At 39.4% G+C, this 14,618-nt stretch overlaps 3 protein-coding genes across 3 annotated transcripts; 2 read left to right on the top strand and 1 right to left on the bottom strand.

The window, feature by feature from the left end:
* The first annotated feature begins 494 nt into the window (after positions 1–494).
* Positions 495–1,832, top strand: LOC149665058 (uncharacterized protein F54H12.2-like). Its single transcript, XM_089842049.1, has one exon. It carries the CDS (start codon positions 495–497, stop codon positions 1,830–1,832), a length of 1,338 nt encoding a protein of 445 aa, XP_089698175.1.
* A 5,920-nt stretch (positions 1,833–7,752) lies between these two features.
* On the top strand, positions 7,753–8,681 carry LOC149665057 (uncharacterized). Its single transcript, XM_089842048.1, has 5 exons — positions 7,753–7,955; positions 8,023–8,091; positions 8,150–8,257; positions 8,325–8,399; positions 8,493–8,681. Exons 1-5 carry the CDS (start codon positions 7,753–7,755, stop codon positions 8,671–8,673), a joined length of 636 nt encoding a protein of 211 aa, XP_089698174.1. The 3' UTR covers positions 8,674–8,681.
* A 49-nt stretch (positions 8,682–8,730) lies between these two features.
* Positions 8,731–9,794, bottom strand: LOC149665056 (uncharacterized). The gene is made up of 3 exons (XM_089842047.1): positions 9,370–9,794; positions 8,835–9,274; positions 8,731–8,741 (listed from the first exon to the last, which is right to left on the bottom strand). Coding segments are annotated over exons 1-3 (453 nt in total). The 5' UTR covers positions 9,372–9,794.
* Positions 9,795–14,618: the final 4,824 nt, after the last annotated feature.

Raw genomic sequence — 14,618 nt, 5'->3', positions numbered from 1 at the left:
GAACTACGTTGAATTCAATCTCCGCCCCATTTATGACGTGATTGTCAAAGTGTAAGGATGTCTCCATATAATACGGGTCACGTTTCTGTTAAGGATTATGAGGACTATTATCTAAATCAAATTGGACATGGATCCATCCCAGTATATAGAGGTTTGGCCGTGCAACGTGGTTATGGCCTGGGGTCAATTATCTCCTCGGCGTTCAGATCGGCCATGCCATTACTTAAAAGGGGTGCCACGTTCCTAGGTCGAAAGTTTTTAAACACTGGCGCGAAAATTGCGACGGATTATACAAGCGGTGTACCCATTAAACAAGCATTGAGAACTAGGGGTAAAGAAGCGGGTAAGGAAACATTGAGAAGGGCCGCCTAAGAAGTGACCAAGCTAACTGGAAACGGACGTAAAAGGAAACGCAAAGTGTCACCCATCATCAGTTCTGTTCGAGCTAAGAAGAAGAGAAGGTCGTCATCTTTACACCCGGATATATTTTCGTAATGTCGCTCGCACACCCAAACTCTATGAACAGCGTCAGCTCGGAACTAAATGTTTTTCACGTACCATATACCCAAACTGGGATAGTAGGAAGTCAATGGGTGGAGTATAACTCTACCTCCAATGTGGATGAAAATCAGGCTATTATATTTCCCGTCACCGGGAACTCCGAAACATACATGGACTTGAAAAACACGCTCCTGCATTTACAAGTAAAAGTGGTTAAAGCTGATGGGTCTCTACCTAAAGCCGCTGTGTACGATGCGAATGGTGATATAACTACTCAGGCGGATGAAGTTGGACCCGAAAACCTATTACTCTCCAGTCTTTTTAGTGAACTACACGTATCGTTGAATGATAGATCAGTTACATCATGTCCTCAACAATACGCATACAAGAGCATGATTCAAACGCTATTGACATTTGGTGGTCCAGCGAAAAAGAGATTTTTGACCGGGGCACTATTCTACAAAGATACGGCGGGTCATTTTGACGACTTTTCCGAAAATGAAGGGTTTTTGAAACGGAGTGAATTCGCCCAAAATGGGGTTATAGACTTGATTGGCGTCGTACACGCCGATATATGTCAGCAAAATCGCTTTATCCCCAATCTGGTCGATGTGAATTTTAAATTTATCAAAAGTCCCAACGAATTCTGCTTACATGCGGATGGAAATAAAGCGAAAGTTATATTTACCCACGCTTCGTTATTCATAGGAAGAATTAAACTAACCCCCGAGATTATGATATCACACGCCAAAACCCTGGAATTGGCCACGATGAAATACCCCATAACACGTACGGAATGTAATACGTTTTCCATATCTCAAGGAAGTAAAATAGCAGTCAAAGACAATTTATTTAGCGGTCAACAACCGAATAAAGTTGTAATTGGATTTGTAGACCAGAACGCGTTTTTGGGTGATTATAAAATGTCGCCTTTTAATTTTAAAAATGAAGCGGTGACTCAAATCACCTTATCCGTTGATGGGGTTAGCGTACCCCATAAACCCTTAAACCCCAACTTTAAGGATAACCTATGTATGAGATCGTACGCCAATCTCTTTCTTCAAACCGGACAATGGAATATCGACGAGGGTAATTTCATTGACCGCGACGAGTTCGCCAATGGTAATGCTCTTTTCGTATTCGACTTGACCCCCGACCTGAATGGTAGTTCGACTGAAAGTTTCAACTTTATAAAGAACGGTAGTGTCCGATTGGAGTTAATATTTGCCGAAGCGCTACCGGCTACAATTGCCGTCGTTTACTATTCCGAATTCCAATCTTTGATTGAAATTGACAAAAACCGAGCCGTTTTATTCGATCAAAGCTCATAATGGACTCTCGACAACTTGAGAGAATATTAAGGCGCGACCCATACGCTAAAAATCTGTTTAGGGGTATTTTTGCGGCGGATAAACTACCACTAACTGTTAAAACATTTCCATCGCTGTACATTGTGAACACTGATACGTCTAAAGGGGGAGGAAAACATTGGACGGCTATATACATTTCGAGGAAAAAGAATACTGAATTCTTTGAAAGCTATGGAAATCCTCCGGATTTATTTAAATTTAATGATTTTGTAGAGCGAAACAGCCTAACTGTTACGTTTAATTCACGCCAACTACAGGGTGAATTAAGTCAAACTTGTGGTGGGTATTGTGTCTATTTCTCATTGTATAGATGTAGGGGAGTTAAAATGTTTGATATAATAAAACGATTTTCTAAAAATAAAAATGTTAATGATAATATGATTTCGGAATATATGTATAAGAATTACTCAATAAATTTGTCATAATTTTTTCTTTTTATTTCGCATTTTTATGCCCGTGGGCTAGTGTGGTAATACCATCATTCATTATGTAACGTTTATCGTCACAGGGATTGAGACATAGTTTGTTTTGCCGTACCGTTTTTAAAATGTGTTTGTCACTCACAATTCTAACCATTTCCGCGGTGGTCAGCTCGCGGTTCTGCAAGCATTCGCGGTAATGCGCGTGCCGGACGCGTTTCTTTACGACGCGCTTGCACACGCCCTTACAAGTCTTCTTTTCTCCTTTGGTCGGACAAAATGCTATACATTTTTGGCCTCAGCCCACAAAACTCCTGGATCGGTGTCCCATCTAGTTCATCCTTGAATTTCCCTAGACGCTTTTTATTCACGTCACTGTGGAGAGGATGGTCACGAGGATAGCCGGAAAAGTCGTACATGTTGGATTGGGCAGCAAATTCCGCGTACAGATCCTCTGTCTGGATGTGGTAGGTGAGGCTATCTGTAATTTTACATAATGTTAGTACAGGTATATGTTAAATATTCACGTAATACATACCAGTATCCGTGAAGAGGAGTTTTGCCCTATCTCCATATTGTCTCCGGATGACGTCATAATGAAATTCGTACATCAATAATTTTGACAGATCCAAGATGGCGAACCCCGTGTATATCGGTCGGTTTAACACCAACTTCTTCTTGGCGGAATGAATACCGACCAGTTCATTATGAAAAATTGTGAATTTTTCAAAGGCGGGTGAGCTGGCTTTCTTAACCGCCTTCTCGGGAGTGGTTACCAATTTGAAATCTTGGCGATTCCTAAGGTTCTCCATGGTTTTGCCTGAAAAGAGAGAGAGAGGAAATATAATAAAAGAGCTTAATATAGTAATAATTAATTTTACTACACACCGAATACAGCGTTGTTCATTAGTTTAAAGAGATCCTTTTCAAAATCGTCCGTCGCCTTGGTTCTCTTCTCCGTGTTAAAACTTATATATTTTTTTAACCAAGCCCCTTGTTCGAATTTCAATATCCGGTGAATATGGGTGATTTTTAACCCTTTTGCTACGTAATATTTCAGGTTGCGATAGTGCACCACATATCGTTCCTTTTTGAAAAAGTTGGGGACGAGTTTAGGTAGTGATTCCTTGATTGGGATGTTAAGAGCCGTCATCTGCTCCTTAGAATATTCGGAGAGGAATTCCGATTTTATTGTCATTGATTCCGGGGCTAGTGGGTAGCAGTTGTGGTTATCATGGAGGTCCTCAGGGTACTCCAAATCAACCTCAACTATAAAACCCTCCGGTGCAGCGTCGGGACAGTCCAATATTTCCCGCTCCGAGTTCAGGTTCGGTTCAACCCATCGAAATTGCTTCATTGGTAGGGCGTCGCACATTACAGTGCCGTAGAGGTTGTTGCAATCTATTGATACTATTCGTTAATACCATGATGTACAGAATTGTCTCAAAATTCATACCTAGGTAACATATGTAGCTATCTGATTTTGTGTTGTCGTACGTCTCCAGATATTTGTTATTAGCCTCTGCGAATCGATGACTAATCATCGACACCCCACCCCGAATCCCCTTTTCGATAAAAAGGTGCATGTCCTCGTCTAGGAATAGGTCCAAGCACACCTTGGTCATACACAAAGCGGCGTTCCAGGCGTAACCAGGTAGTGTATAGGCATGGGCGGGATCTAGACGGTAATACGTCATGCACATTTTGCGGAAGTTTTGGAACACGTCCGCTAGGAGGAGTGTGTCTGATAGCACGTACAAGTCGTGATACCCGCCTAATATATGGAATAATTAATTTCACCTGTTTGAATATGTTTATTTATATATATATTTACCTAAATTTCGAATTTTAAATGATTCCCACACATTCTGGGCATGCGTATAGTCGTCGGAGCTCAGCGGCTCATCCGTTAAGTCATTATGGAAGCTTTCGATTGGTGGTAATTGCGCCTCCTTAAATCGATCCTCGGAATCCATGTATGAATATGGGTATAAAACCTTCCGTAGAAGTAATTTTACTTCTTCTGGTTTAAAAACCGAGCTCAATAAAGGGAATTTTTGAGCACCCCCCTTAGCCAAATTTGAAACCAGCGTTTCCAGCGAGGCGGGTAGAAAACGTATGCTATCTATAAAGCGGAGATTGCTCAGTGAGAATGAAATATATGTCTCGCTATTAGACTCTATGCAGTCTATCCTCGTGTTTTTCACGGTAGCGATATGTTGCATAATGAGATGAGCATCGTATCTGTTGATTAAAAATGTTTGGTAAACACCTCCCCTTATGGTAAATGATGAATAATCTATATTACCTGCTTAAATTATGCATCACGACTGGGATGAATTTTGGCGCTTTTAGCTTCAAATTACAGCTTTGACAAGCGCTTCCCCTATACGCTCCAGTATAGTGATCATGGTCACGTGTTTTGACCGATGTTTGAAGGAATGGTTCTTCGCATACGTAACAGCGACTTGAGGATTGGAATGAGGCCTCCTCTTCCACCGTTAACTGCATTGGAATGTTTTCCTTCAATTTTTCCATTATAGTTTTGGATTCATCCATGAGCATTTTTAGAAATTTTATGCCACCATCGCACCCTCTATATGTCTTGTGTTTAACAAGTTTTCCTGAAAATAGTATATCGTTAGATGACTGTATAATATCTGTACCCACAGGCTTTAACTTACCAGTAGGACCAATAATCGTGTATGAGAACCCGCATGCTGTATGAAGCGCCAAAGTTGTTGTGGAAGATAATGATGCTTCCGGGAGACACGTTGTCACCTTTGCCAACAACGATTCAAAATCCGCTATTATGATGTATGGAACCTATAAATAAACGTGTAACTATTATAGAATTCTACCAAACTTTTATATTGTTAATAAATTACCATTTGATTCCACCCGTAATTTTTGAATTTCAAAATGGGTTCATCATGCGGCATTAATACTCGCTGCGGGTCGTGTACGTTACATTCCCGAACGTGGTTGTTATGGGTGGCCTCGGTGGCACTTCTTTTCAAACAATACCGACAATAAAACGATTGGTGGGAATGTTTCGTGAAGCCGTTAAACAGTCGGCTAATGCTACGAATTAAAACATAGTGCTTTGATTTCCCATTGGAAACCAAGAGAAGGTCTATTTGTCTCGATTCACGCACTTTATTCTCGCTCACGTAACGAGGGAAATATCCTTTTTCGTAGGCGAAGATATTCACGGATAAATTGTTTTTTAATTCGAAACGTTTCAGTTTAAAAGAGTCTAACTCAAAAGGGAAAGTGATTCCGCATAGGTCTAGTTCGTTCTCGTATGGTCTATAATGTGATACGCGGTTTGCGTTGACTAACGCTGGGTGAAGTTTTGCTAAAACCGACCATAGGAAACACTTGTTATCCTCTGGATCTTCCGGATTAACATTTACAGTAGCCCGTTTATTAGCGATCACGTCTGGCAGTTCAAAGTACGTTCCACCAACGAGGGGTAGATACTGGATAATATTAATTTGTAGAAATAGGATTCTATCCAATATCCAACCACTCCCCTTAGCCGTGAACGTATTCATGCTTTCGGCGATCTTATCCCTACTGACATTGATTTGTCCCGGAATGACTTCCGGCGTCAAAGTTGCGTGCGTGAACCCACGGAAGAATGGCGAGGTTTCCGTCTCAGTCCCGGTGTTTCCCAACTCGCGGGTGTACCGCGCTTGTATGACTATGTACCATTTGACGCCTCGTTTTTCGTTTAATTTGTTTCTAATATATCTCTCTAGCTTATGCATATGTTCATTTATGAACAAAATTGGATCCGTAACACCTTCGGGCGCGGTGATTCTGGCCGAGAAAATCGCATCGTTCAACGCGTTAATTTCCTCAATGTCCGGTTGTTGACTCCCGGGTTGTTCTACCGCGTTTTGTTCGGCCTCCCAATTGTCCATAAATTCATTTAACCCGACGTCATCTTGCGAGAGCATAACATCACCATCTACGTCCTCCCTACCTCCACCATCTTGATTATGTCTATCCTCCCACATCTTTATAAACTCATCAAGCCCTTCGAGATCTTGGGTAGATAATGGGTCATCAGACCTTGATGCATCTTCTACATAAATATATTAGGATTTAATTCTTGTACCGATTGTAAGTTCAATGTTTTATACTACTAAGCCCCTGGTGGGTACCTATACCCTATGCATCAATGTGCGGGGAGTGAGAACCTTTACAGGGTATGACTAATTATATTTTAACAAAATAATTACCATTTTCAACTCTGATTCGTTTTCTTTTCTCTGGAGTCGGTTCTTCCTTCCTCTTAACGGGGGAATTAGGAGGGGTTACACGGTGTGATGGCCCGGGTTGAGGAGATGCTGGACGCGTGTTGTTTACCGCGACGTTATTTACCGCGGCTCCATCGTGGTTCATTCGCCGTTGATGACGCAATAAATTATCTCTCCGCGAAAATGACTTATCGCAAACTGGACACGCAAAAGAAATATTACCGTGTTTGACCCGCATATGTCGAGTGAGGTTCTGCTGGTTCGTGAAGACATCGGCGCATGTGGAACAGGAGTACATCTTGAAATCGAATGTGGCCATAGGACCCATTTCCCTTCCCTTTTATACAATTTTTAAGCTCACGTATATATTGTTTCACCCTTCCCCGTGATTCCCATTAGATAAAAATATTGTCAGCCTTAAACAGTGTCTTTTTACTTGGATTTTCCGGGGTTTCCCCATCAACGTACAGAAATCCAATTGCGAATGGTTTAAGAAGGTGTAATATGGAAGACCCAAAAAGAACCTTCTAGAAACAATGGAATGTTCTGGAATCGGAAAGAATATTCTAGATGGTCCGAGGTGATCGACACTTCATTGTGCATCCGAATTCGACTTATATTGTAGATAGTGTAAAGTCAACAATGACGCTTTGATGTGAAGACTCCCTCGAGTCTAAGAAATTTACTCCTCTGATAAAAAACCCAAACGGTGTCTTAAACTATAGTAGCAGGTACATTCGTACACGAGGGGTTTGTCGAGACGTCAAGTTGACATGTTAGGTTAAGACGCACGTGTTTTCGACTTCTAGATGGTTCGAAACGAGGGGTCGGATACATCTTATTTTATACACTATATCTTTTGAGTTATCAGTATATTTCGAACTGGTAACCGACCACCCAGCATCGGGCTTGATTTCTTCGCGGTTTTTGGGTTTTTTGGGGGAATCCCGATTGAAACCAGTGATTCATGTGTGTATGGTTTTTAATCCTACAATTCATACTAACTGTTTGAAGTTCTATTGTGATTTTTGAAAATCCGAGGAAGGGTTAGAGGATTTCATACTACATGATGGACCAGGGACATGGGCCATTTTCAATATTCTACTCACAACGATTTTTTCTGTCCTTGTTACAAGTCGAGTCAAATTTATTTAAAAAAAAAAAAAAAAACTTTTATAAATTAACTTAATAATGGTTCTGGGTCGCGTCCCTATGGGTGACATGTCTTGGGTGTACGCACCAGATGATCAGCCCATAATACAAATAGAAATGGAAGGAGAGATATTTATAGATGATGAAGAGGAAGTACTTAACTTCATTGTCGAAAATGATGAGGATGAGGTTACAAGTGTTGATTCACTCGTCACGTTTCCGATTCTCCATCCAGGGGACATGTAAGTGAATTTTTCCCATTTATTGTTTTTTTAGTATCAATAATTAAGTCAACTTCTATATAATTAGAGCCGATCTCGGCGATTTTGATGATTTTAATGAAGAAATAGTTTTAAACGTAAACTGCGATGGCTACCGGTAAATACCTCCATATTTATGAATCCTACCATAAATAGCGCTAATTGATTTCGTTTAGGATCATAGACACCGTACGTGTCCTACTATTACCTAGTATGGGCACCCCCACGGTCCAGGCCCTTTTAACAAGCCTGGAAGATTTAATTGCTAGGTACATACGTCCAAGGTGTGTATTGAAAATATAGCCGAGTTTCAGATTGTTTTATTCATATATTTTGGGATCCCCCCCTTAGCCCGACTAGGGATGCCGATGGGGCTTACCCCACCCCAGATGCTGGGCTCCCAACGCCTAACTGTGATGGATACGGGTATGATACATTAAAAATATTTAATCTTATTTACATTAATTACAATACACATATATCCATTAAAAAAAAATACCTCTTATTTATTGTTATCAGTGTTCAAAACGCCGTGTTCACACATATTATCAGAAGGCGTGACAACCGCAACCGTTCAGGAGGGCTAACCCCGGAAGAGTTGGAAAATGCATCCCAGCTCGATAGAGCGTTGGTTCAGCACATCGGTGTTGCGATTAATCGTAGTGTGTGTGAAAATTTAAATTTAGCGTATCAAATTTAAAAAAAAAAAATAAAGAAAAAAAAAATATATAAAATAGACTATATATTGTTTGAATTTTTATTCATCTCCTAAATTTTCATTTACAACATTCTTATGATTATAAATCCACTCAGAAAATAGTATACATTTAGAAAGTGCACATAAATACTTTTTATTATTACGGACAGTTTTATGATTTAACACGCATGTAATCATCGGACCATCATCATCGATTTCGTTAGCTTTTGGACATCCTACTCCATTCAAGTCTATAACTTCTCGATTAATAAGGTTCAACAAAAAGAAACACTTTTCCTCCCCTTTACAGAATACCCGTTCGTAGCCTTGTACTGCAGTCCGGAGGCACTCCCCGAGTTTTTCGTAGGGCGTTACTCCATCATCCCATCCCAAACCATGCAGGTTGTTAAGAAGCCACCTGTTCTGACGCACAGTGTCGTATGTAAGTTCTTTTTCACTGTACGGGGGCGCGAAAGACCATGATCCAACTCTCGGAGTTTTCTCCACGCTGGTTACCGCCACCTCTTTCGCGATTTGTTCCCGTTCAACTCCAACAATTCGCCCGGTAAGAAAATCAAAATCAACGACCACGGATTTCTTAAGCCTTGGTGAGGGTAAAAAAAATCTCCCATTAACACTGATATTTACGGTTCAAACTTTAACTTTAAAAAACACCAAGTCCACAAAAACTATAATTACATTGTACTTGGTAGCTGTTCCTTCCTTCCTCGTCGGACTTTAGAGAGATTGTGATGATGGTTTAACTCAGGGTCCTAGCTATTTATACTATTTAATATGGTCACCATCCTAGCTTTGACTGTACATTAATGGTGTTTACGCAGTGGGTTTTTTCGGAAAGATTATTCTCGAACAATCTACAACTTTGACTGTACATTTTACGTCATGACCTTAAACAACGTTAACTGGGTTTTATGGGGTATTTTAAATTTTCTGGAATGATCTAGAATAATCGGTAGAGCTGGGTTTTTACTGGGATTCTTTATTTACCCCCAACGTCATCTGGAGTTTCATACCCCCTTAACCATTTGATTAATACCGGGGAAATTAATGGTTCAAATTTTAATCTAATTAACATATTAAAATACTGTTTATTTCTTAAATCATAATTCAACCTATCTTCATACCCCAATGTATGTACTTCTACATCCGAGAATCGAACACGCTTCATTGACCTGTCAATCAAAAACACCCCTTGCAGGTGCGGGGATGAGAGGGGTGAGTCAATCATAAACGCCCTCTTACCGGTCTGAGAGAGGGGTGAGCCAATCAAAAGGTTTACGTTTTCTCTCCCGCCATCTTGCCATCCTCCCATCCTCCCATCCTCCAATCCTCCCATCCTTCAATCCTCCCCTGCCTTCCACTGTACCTGTGCTGGGAACGGCATTTAAGTACTACTAAAAGCATTTCATAGTGGGCTAAAAAACTTAAAAAAAAGTAAAACCATATCATAGTGGGCTAAAAAATTAAAAACAAACACTTATTAGGCTAAAGATAAAAAATAAAACTCTTTCTTAGTAGGTAAAAAGTTGAAATGGTTAAAAACATTTTATAGGTTAAAAATTGAAAGAATAAAACCCATTCTTTGCAGGTTAAAAATTCAATTAACAAAATTGTTTATATTGGATTTAAAAATAAAACCCTTTTGGAGTATGGGACTCAAGGTATCCAAATTGTAAACATTTCAAGTCCTTCTAAAATGGGGAAATTACCGAAGTCCCCGAATTTTCAGTATTTTCCCTAGCTGCTACTCGCTCTGCTCTAGGAGGGCAAGGTGTCTAGGCGAAATTTTTCCGTTTTGTTGTTACCTAAGGATCTTCAGGAAAGTGTTCGTTTAGACTCCGAACAACCTCACCTGACAATATCAGGTGCCACATTTCCTTCGAGTGTTGGGCCCTCTTAGGTAATTTCACGTCAACAACTGTCCATGTTGACGTGGCTTTGGAATATTTTGCTTTCATTCAGATAACAGTTGGGAAGATTTCCATTAACTATAATTTAAATTATTACTTCCATCATGTGGTACATACCGTTGCTTCCATGTTTTGCCTAATGCAACCGGGCGATTAAGCCTTTTTGTGGTCCATAATGGCAAGGACATTTCTTCCTATATAGCCTTTCCACCTAAATTACATTTCCTGTCTTAGATGATTATTTTATAAATTTGTTGGTGTGATCTTACGGATAGTTAGGTGTTTTTGGAGCGTACATCAATAGGAGGTTATGAAATGATTCCAATTGCCCTGTATTCCTGAAAGAAAGTCTCATATTTACTTTAGAACTACATTAGGATCATTGCATTCAGATTCGATCAGTAACGTTACAATAGGTTGTCCCATTTTAAGAACATTTCAAGTACATGAATTTAGGGATAGTAGATGGTCAAATCTCTTTTCAGCTACCCTAAACGATTGATTAAAAGTTGAGAACCAAACTCCATATATCTTGAAAGTACACATCCTAGCCAAAAACATTCATAACCATAATTTTGGGGGGTTGAAATATAGTCACGGTATACTTTTAATAACTTGGTCTAAGGGTTTTACTTGTTGTAATCCGCATTTTTGGGTGGCTAAAACCAGAGATATTACCATTTAACCAACCTTGCTGAGATGAGTATAATAAAGTTTCATAAATAACATTCAATGAAACCTATTATTTAGGAAAAATTTTAATTCTTTTAAAAAATTCCTTTTACAAAGTAATTTCTTCAACTCCATAAAAGAAAGAATTTGTTTAATTAACCACGGTTTTGTCCTTTCTTCTTCATTCAATTCGGCATGGGCACATTTGCGTAAAGTCCATTCGTGCACATTTTGGACTTGATGTAATAGCTGAATCCAAGCACCTTCAATGTTTCAATGAAATGAATCAATAAAATACTAGAGTATTATAAGCTTTTCGCAAATAACTTACAATCATGTAATTTAGGTTTTTCTCACAAGTTTTCGCACACCACCAAAAGTGGTTTAACACATCTCCAATAAACTGCGAAAGCACTTCTCTGTATTTCGCCTGCAAATAGTTTATAAACTTTCATTATAATTTAGGAATTAGATTAATTTGAAGCACGCACTGCAAGTCGTTTCCTCAGGCATTTAGCCGCATGCTATATATCCATAGAATGCTTTATTTGTGGGTATATATTTCCCTTGAACCGAACACACAATTATGAAAACATTTCAAGTTCTTCGAATAGACTAAAACTTTAAAAAGGTATTCATAGAGCTTTAGTTCCTCGATGTCTATCCGTTACTATTTCTTCTATAACGTAGTAGTGGTTCACTAAACTCTCAAAACACTAAATCTACATATTCGGGCTTCTATTATTGGTTAGCCTGCTATCGGCAAATTCTAAAAGTAAAATTTTTTGCGTTTTAGGTCGATTGCTGTGTAGCTACAATTTTTAGCACTATAACCAGGTGAATCGCTGCGCGCATCACCAGCTATGATTAAGGGTTCTTTTTTGTTTACGAGTGGTGCAAGCTTTAGAAAATCGGGATTATTAATGAAGTAATAGAGTAATGTCAGCGCTACGTATTGCAACGTCACTCCATAGCGTAATCTCGGTAGAAAGGGGAAAAACCAGTTTATCCCTCCCTTTAGGCGCGCTTTTGTAAGAGGGAATACTGAGCGCGCTCGTTAGGGGGGATGACACGTAGCTTGGAGTAGTGCTTAAAATTATGAACTGTTTCTTCTTTTATGACATCTGATTGCGATATCTTTCCCGCAAAATCGTCAACAGTTCATTGAACGTCGTATTTACTTTCAGTTATTTATCTGATCCGATAAGGTGATAATTTTCATCTGACCTAGCGCTATCTGAACGATTTCTAATCTTATATCTGTTCAGATATCTTTATAATTTTACAGATATCCGTGTTTAACTTTATAAACTGATTACATGTACAACCATTCCACTACACATTAAAACCTTCAATTATTTAGTCAAGACAGAGATACAGAGATTCGTGTAATTTTAGAAGCAGGAATAGAGAAGAGGGTACTTTTTGCGCACGTCAATGTCCACGACACCCTTCCTCGAGTCGGGGCGGGGGCGTATGAAAGAAGAGGCTGTTCATTCCGACAGAGGTAAAAAGCAACGATCTATTTTTGGCCGTCTCCGTCAGCAACGTCATCAAAACGTAGTTTAAGTGAGCCAATTAGATAATTTAAAGTTTTCGATACGAGTTGAAGGGGACTGGGCAATGAGTCGGACTGAAGTTTAGACCATGAACCTTCTATATAATGGACCAGAATCTTAATGGCGGATCCCATGTTAAAATTTTCTTGCTAAACTGTCCCAAAATAATAAAGAAAAAAGCTAGCAGACGACAAGGTCATGAAGAAAGACGGTACAATGTAAACAAGTAAAATGGCCGCTTGGTCTCATTTCGCTAAGCCTTGGGACAAATGTTAATTTTTTTGCATCAATTTGAAAGTAGAGTTTAGTAAAATAATTAAAAATAGGAAAATTAAACATTTGTGCGTTTGGCAATTGTGAGACTGATTCAAAGAAATTAGAATGTAAAAACATAAGTTTTGTACTCTTTCCAAAAGCGTCACGTTTGTTTAAGTTGTACCGCTGTGCGCGTACCCTGCGAAATTGGCGGGCAACTGCTCACAGACCTTGTAAGCAGAAAAAAACCTCCCAGTTTCTGGTCCTTCTAGATTGAAGGTTCATGTTTAGACTAACCGTTTTCTATTCCTGCTAATAAAATTACATGGATCCCTGGTCAAGGCTAGTTACTGTGTTTTGATAAATCATAGACAACCTCTCGCACGACAAGTTCTTTCTATCTTTATTAAATAGGTGGAATAAATTACAATCGCAACCAAAGTTGTGATTTTGAATAAATTGGTGCCACAAAAATAATTGCCTGCTTCTAGAAACAACTTTTCCCTCGTACCTAGAGATGTGAAATTAATGTATATTTTAAAAACTGTAACTTACCCGGTAAATTGCTGATTTAAATTTTGGGAAAACCAGAATGACAGTTCAGTCACTAAATTTGGTAATTTATATTTTACGTGCTTACAGTAAATTTAATTTTAAACAGCGTTGAATTGTGAGCACTGTATAAGGTGCTTTACATGATTTTGCGGCTTTTGCTACCAAGACGGTAGCCGTGGCTTTCCTAATCAAATCTTTAACTAACGATTTTTAGAGCTAGCTGGCGCCTGGCGAGTCCATTTAGAAGTAAATACAGAAATAGTTGATTATTTAAATATAAAATCAACTTTTAATGAGCCCTTGACCCAAATAACAGAGCACTAGCATGTGCGTGTGACTACTTGGCCCGGCTTTCAAGTAAACTCTACTTAAGTGACTAACAATATGAGGATGTGTGAACCACTATTTTAAGCTAGAATAGCTGCATGAACGAACGGGAAATCGAGGAAAACGGGAATCCGAAGTAAAAAAGGACGTAGTTTTAGTCTTTGGTAGGTTTCACTCCCAGAGGTTTGTATACTCTGAGCACAAAAATTTTAAAAAATTTTGACAACTCCATTATAAAATTACGGAAATTTGGTATATTACCGACTCGTATTTCTACTAGTACCAAGTCAATTTTCGTATGGGGTCGACGCTGGAGCGCCATCCATTTTCAGGGCTAGTTGCTTCGGCAGGTGAGTTGTTACACACTCCTTAGCGGATTCCGACTTCCATGGCCACCGTCGGAATTAATTATCTTCTTTTGTTTCCCAAGCTTTGTAAGGGCCATGGCGTTGCATTTATTAACGTTGACAGCCAGACCTCGACCTTCTAAGAATACTTGGAGATGTTGGAGCAGAACTTCCATCCCCGCCTTACTGTTACTGGCAAGGATCAGATCGTCCGCAAAGAATAGGATATTACAGGTAACACCCCCAACGGTAGCGCCAATGTGCGATGGTAATGTTCGAGCGAGCTCGTCCATGACGCAGTT

This window comes from Phalangium opilio, unplaced genomic scaffold (genome assembly GCF_054372755.1).
Source record: "Phalangium opilio isolate 3A_F unplaced genomic scaffold, DU_Popi_V2 ptg000061l_1, whole genome shotgun sequence".
In the NCBI taxonomy this organism is placed as follows: domain Eukaryota; kingdom Metazoa; phylum Arthropoda; class Arachnida; order Opiliones; family Phalangiidae; genus Phalangium; species Phalangium opilio.
The sequence above is the reverse complement of the archived record's forward strand: the minus strand, read 5'-3'. Positions and strand labels throughout refer to the sequence as shown.

Bases quoted from the DNA above. Each gene is read 5' to 3' on its own strand.
- LOC149665058 (XM_089842049.1), top strand. From the start codon at position 495: ATGTCGCTCGCACACCCAAACTCTATGAACAGCGTCAGCTCGGAACTA.
- LOC149665057 (XM_089842048.1), top strand. From the start codon at position 7,753: ATGGTTCTGGGTCGCGTCCCTATGGGTGACATGTCTTGGGTGTACGCA. The intron at 7,956-8,022 runs GTAAGTGAATTT...CTATATAATTAG, and splicing joins ATTCTCCATCCAGGGGACAT to AGCCGATCTCGGCGATTTTG. The intron at 8,092-8,149 runs GTAAATACCTCC...GATTTCGTTTAG, and splicing joins GTAAACTGCGATGGCTACCG to GATCATAGACACCGTACGTG.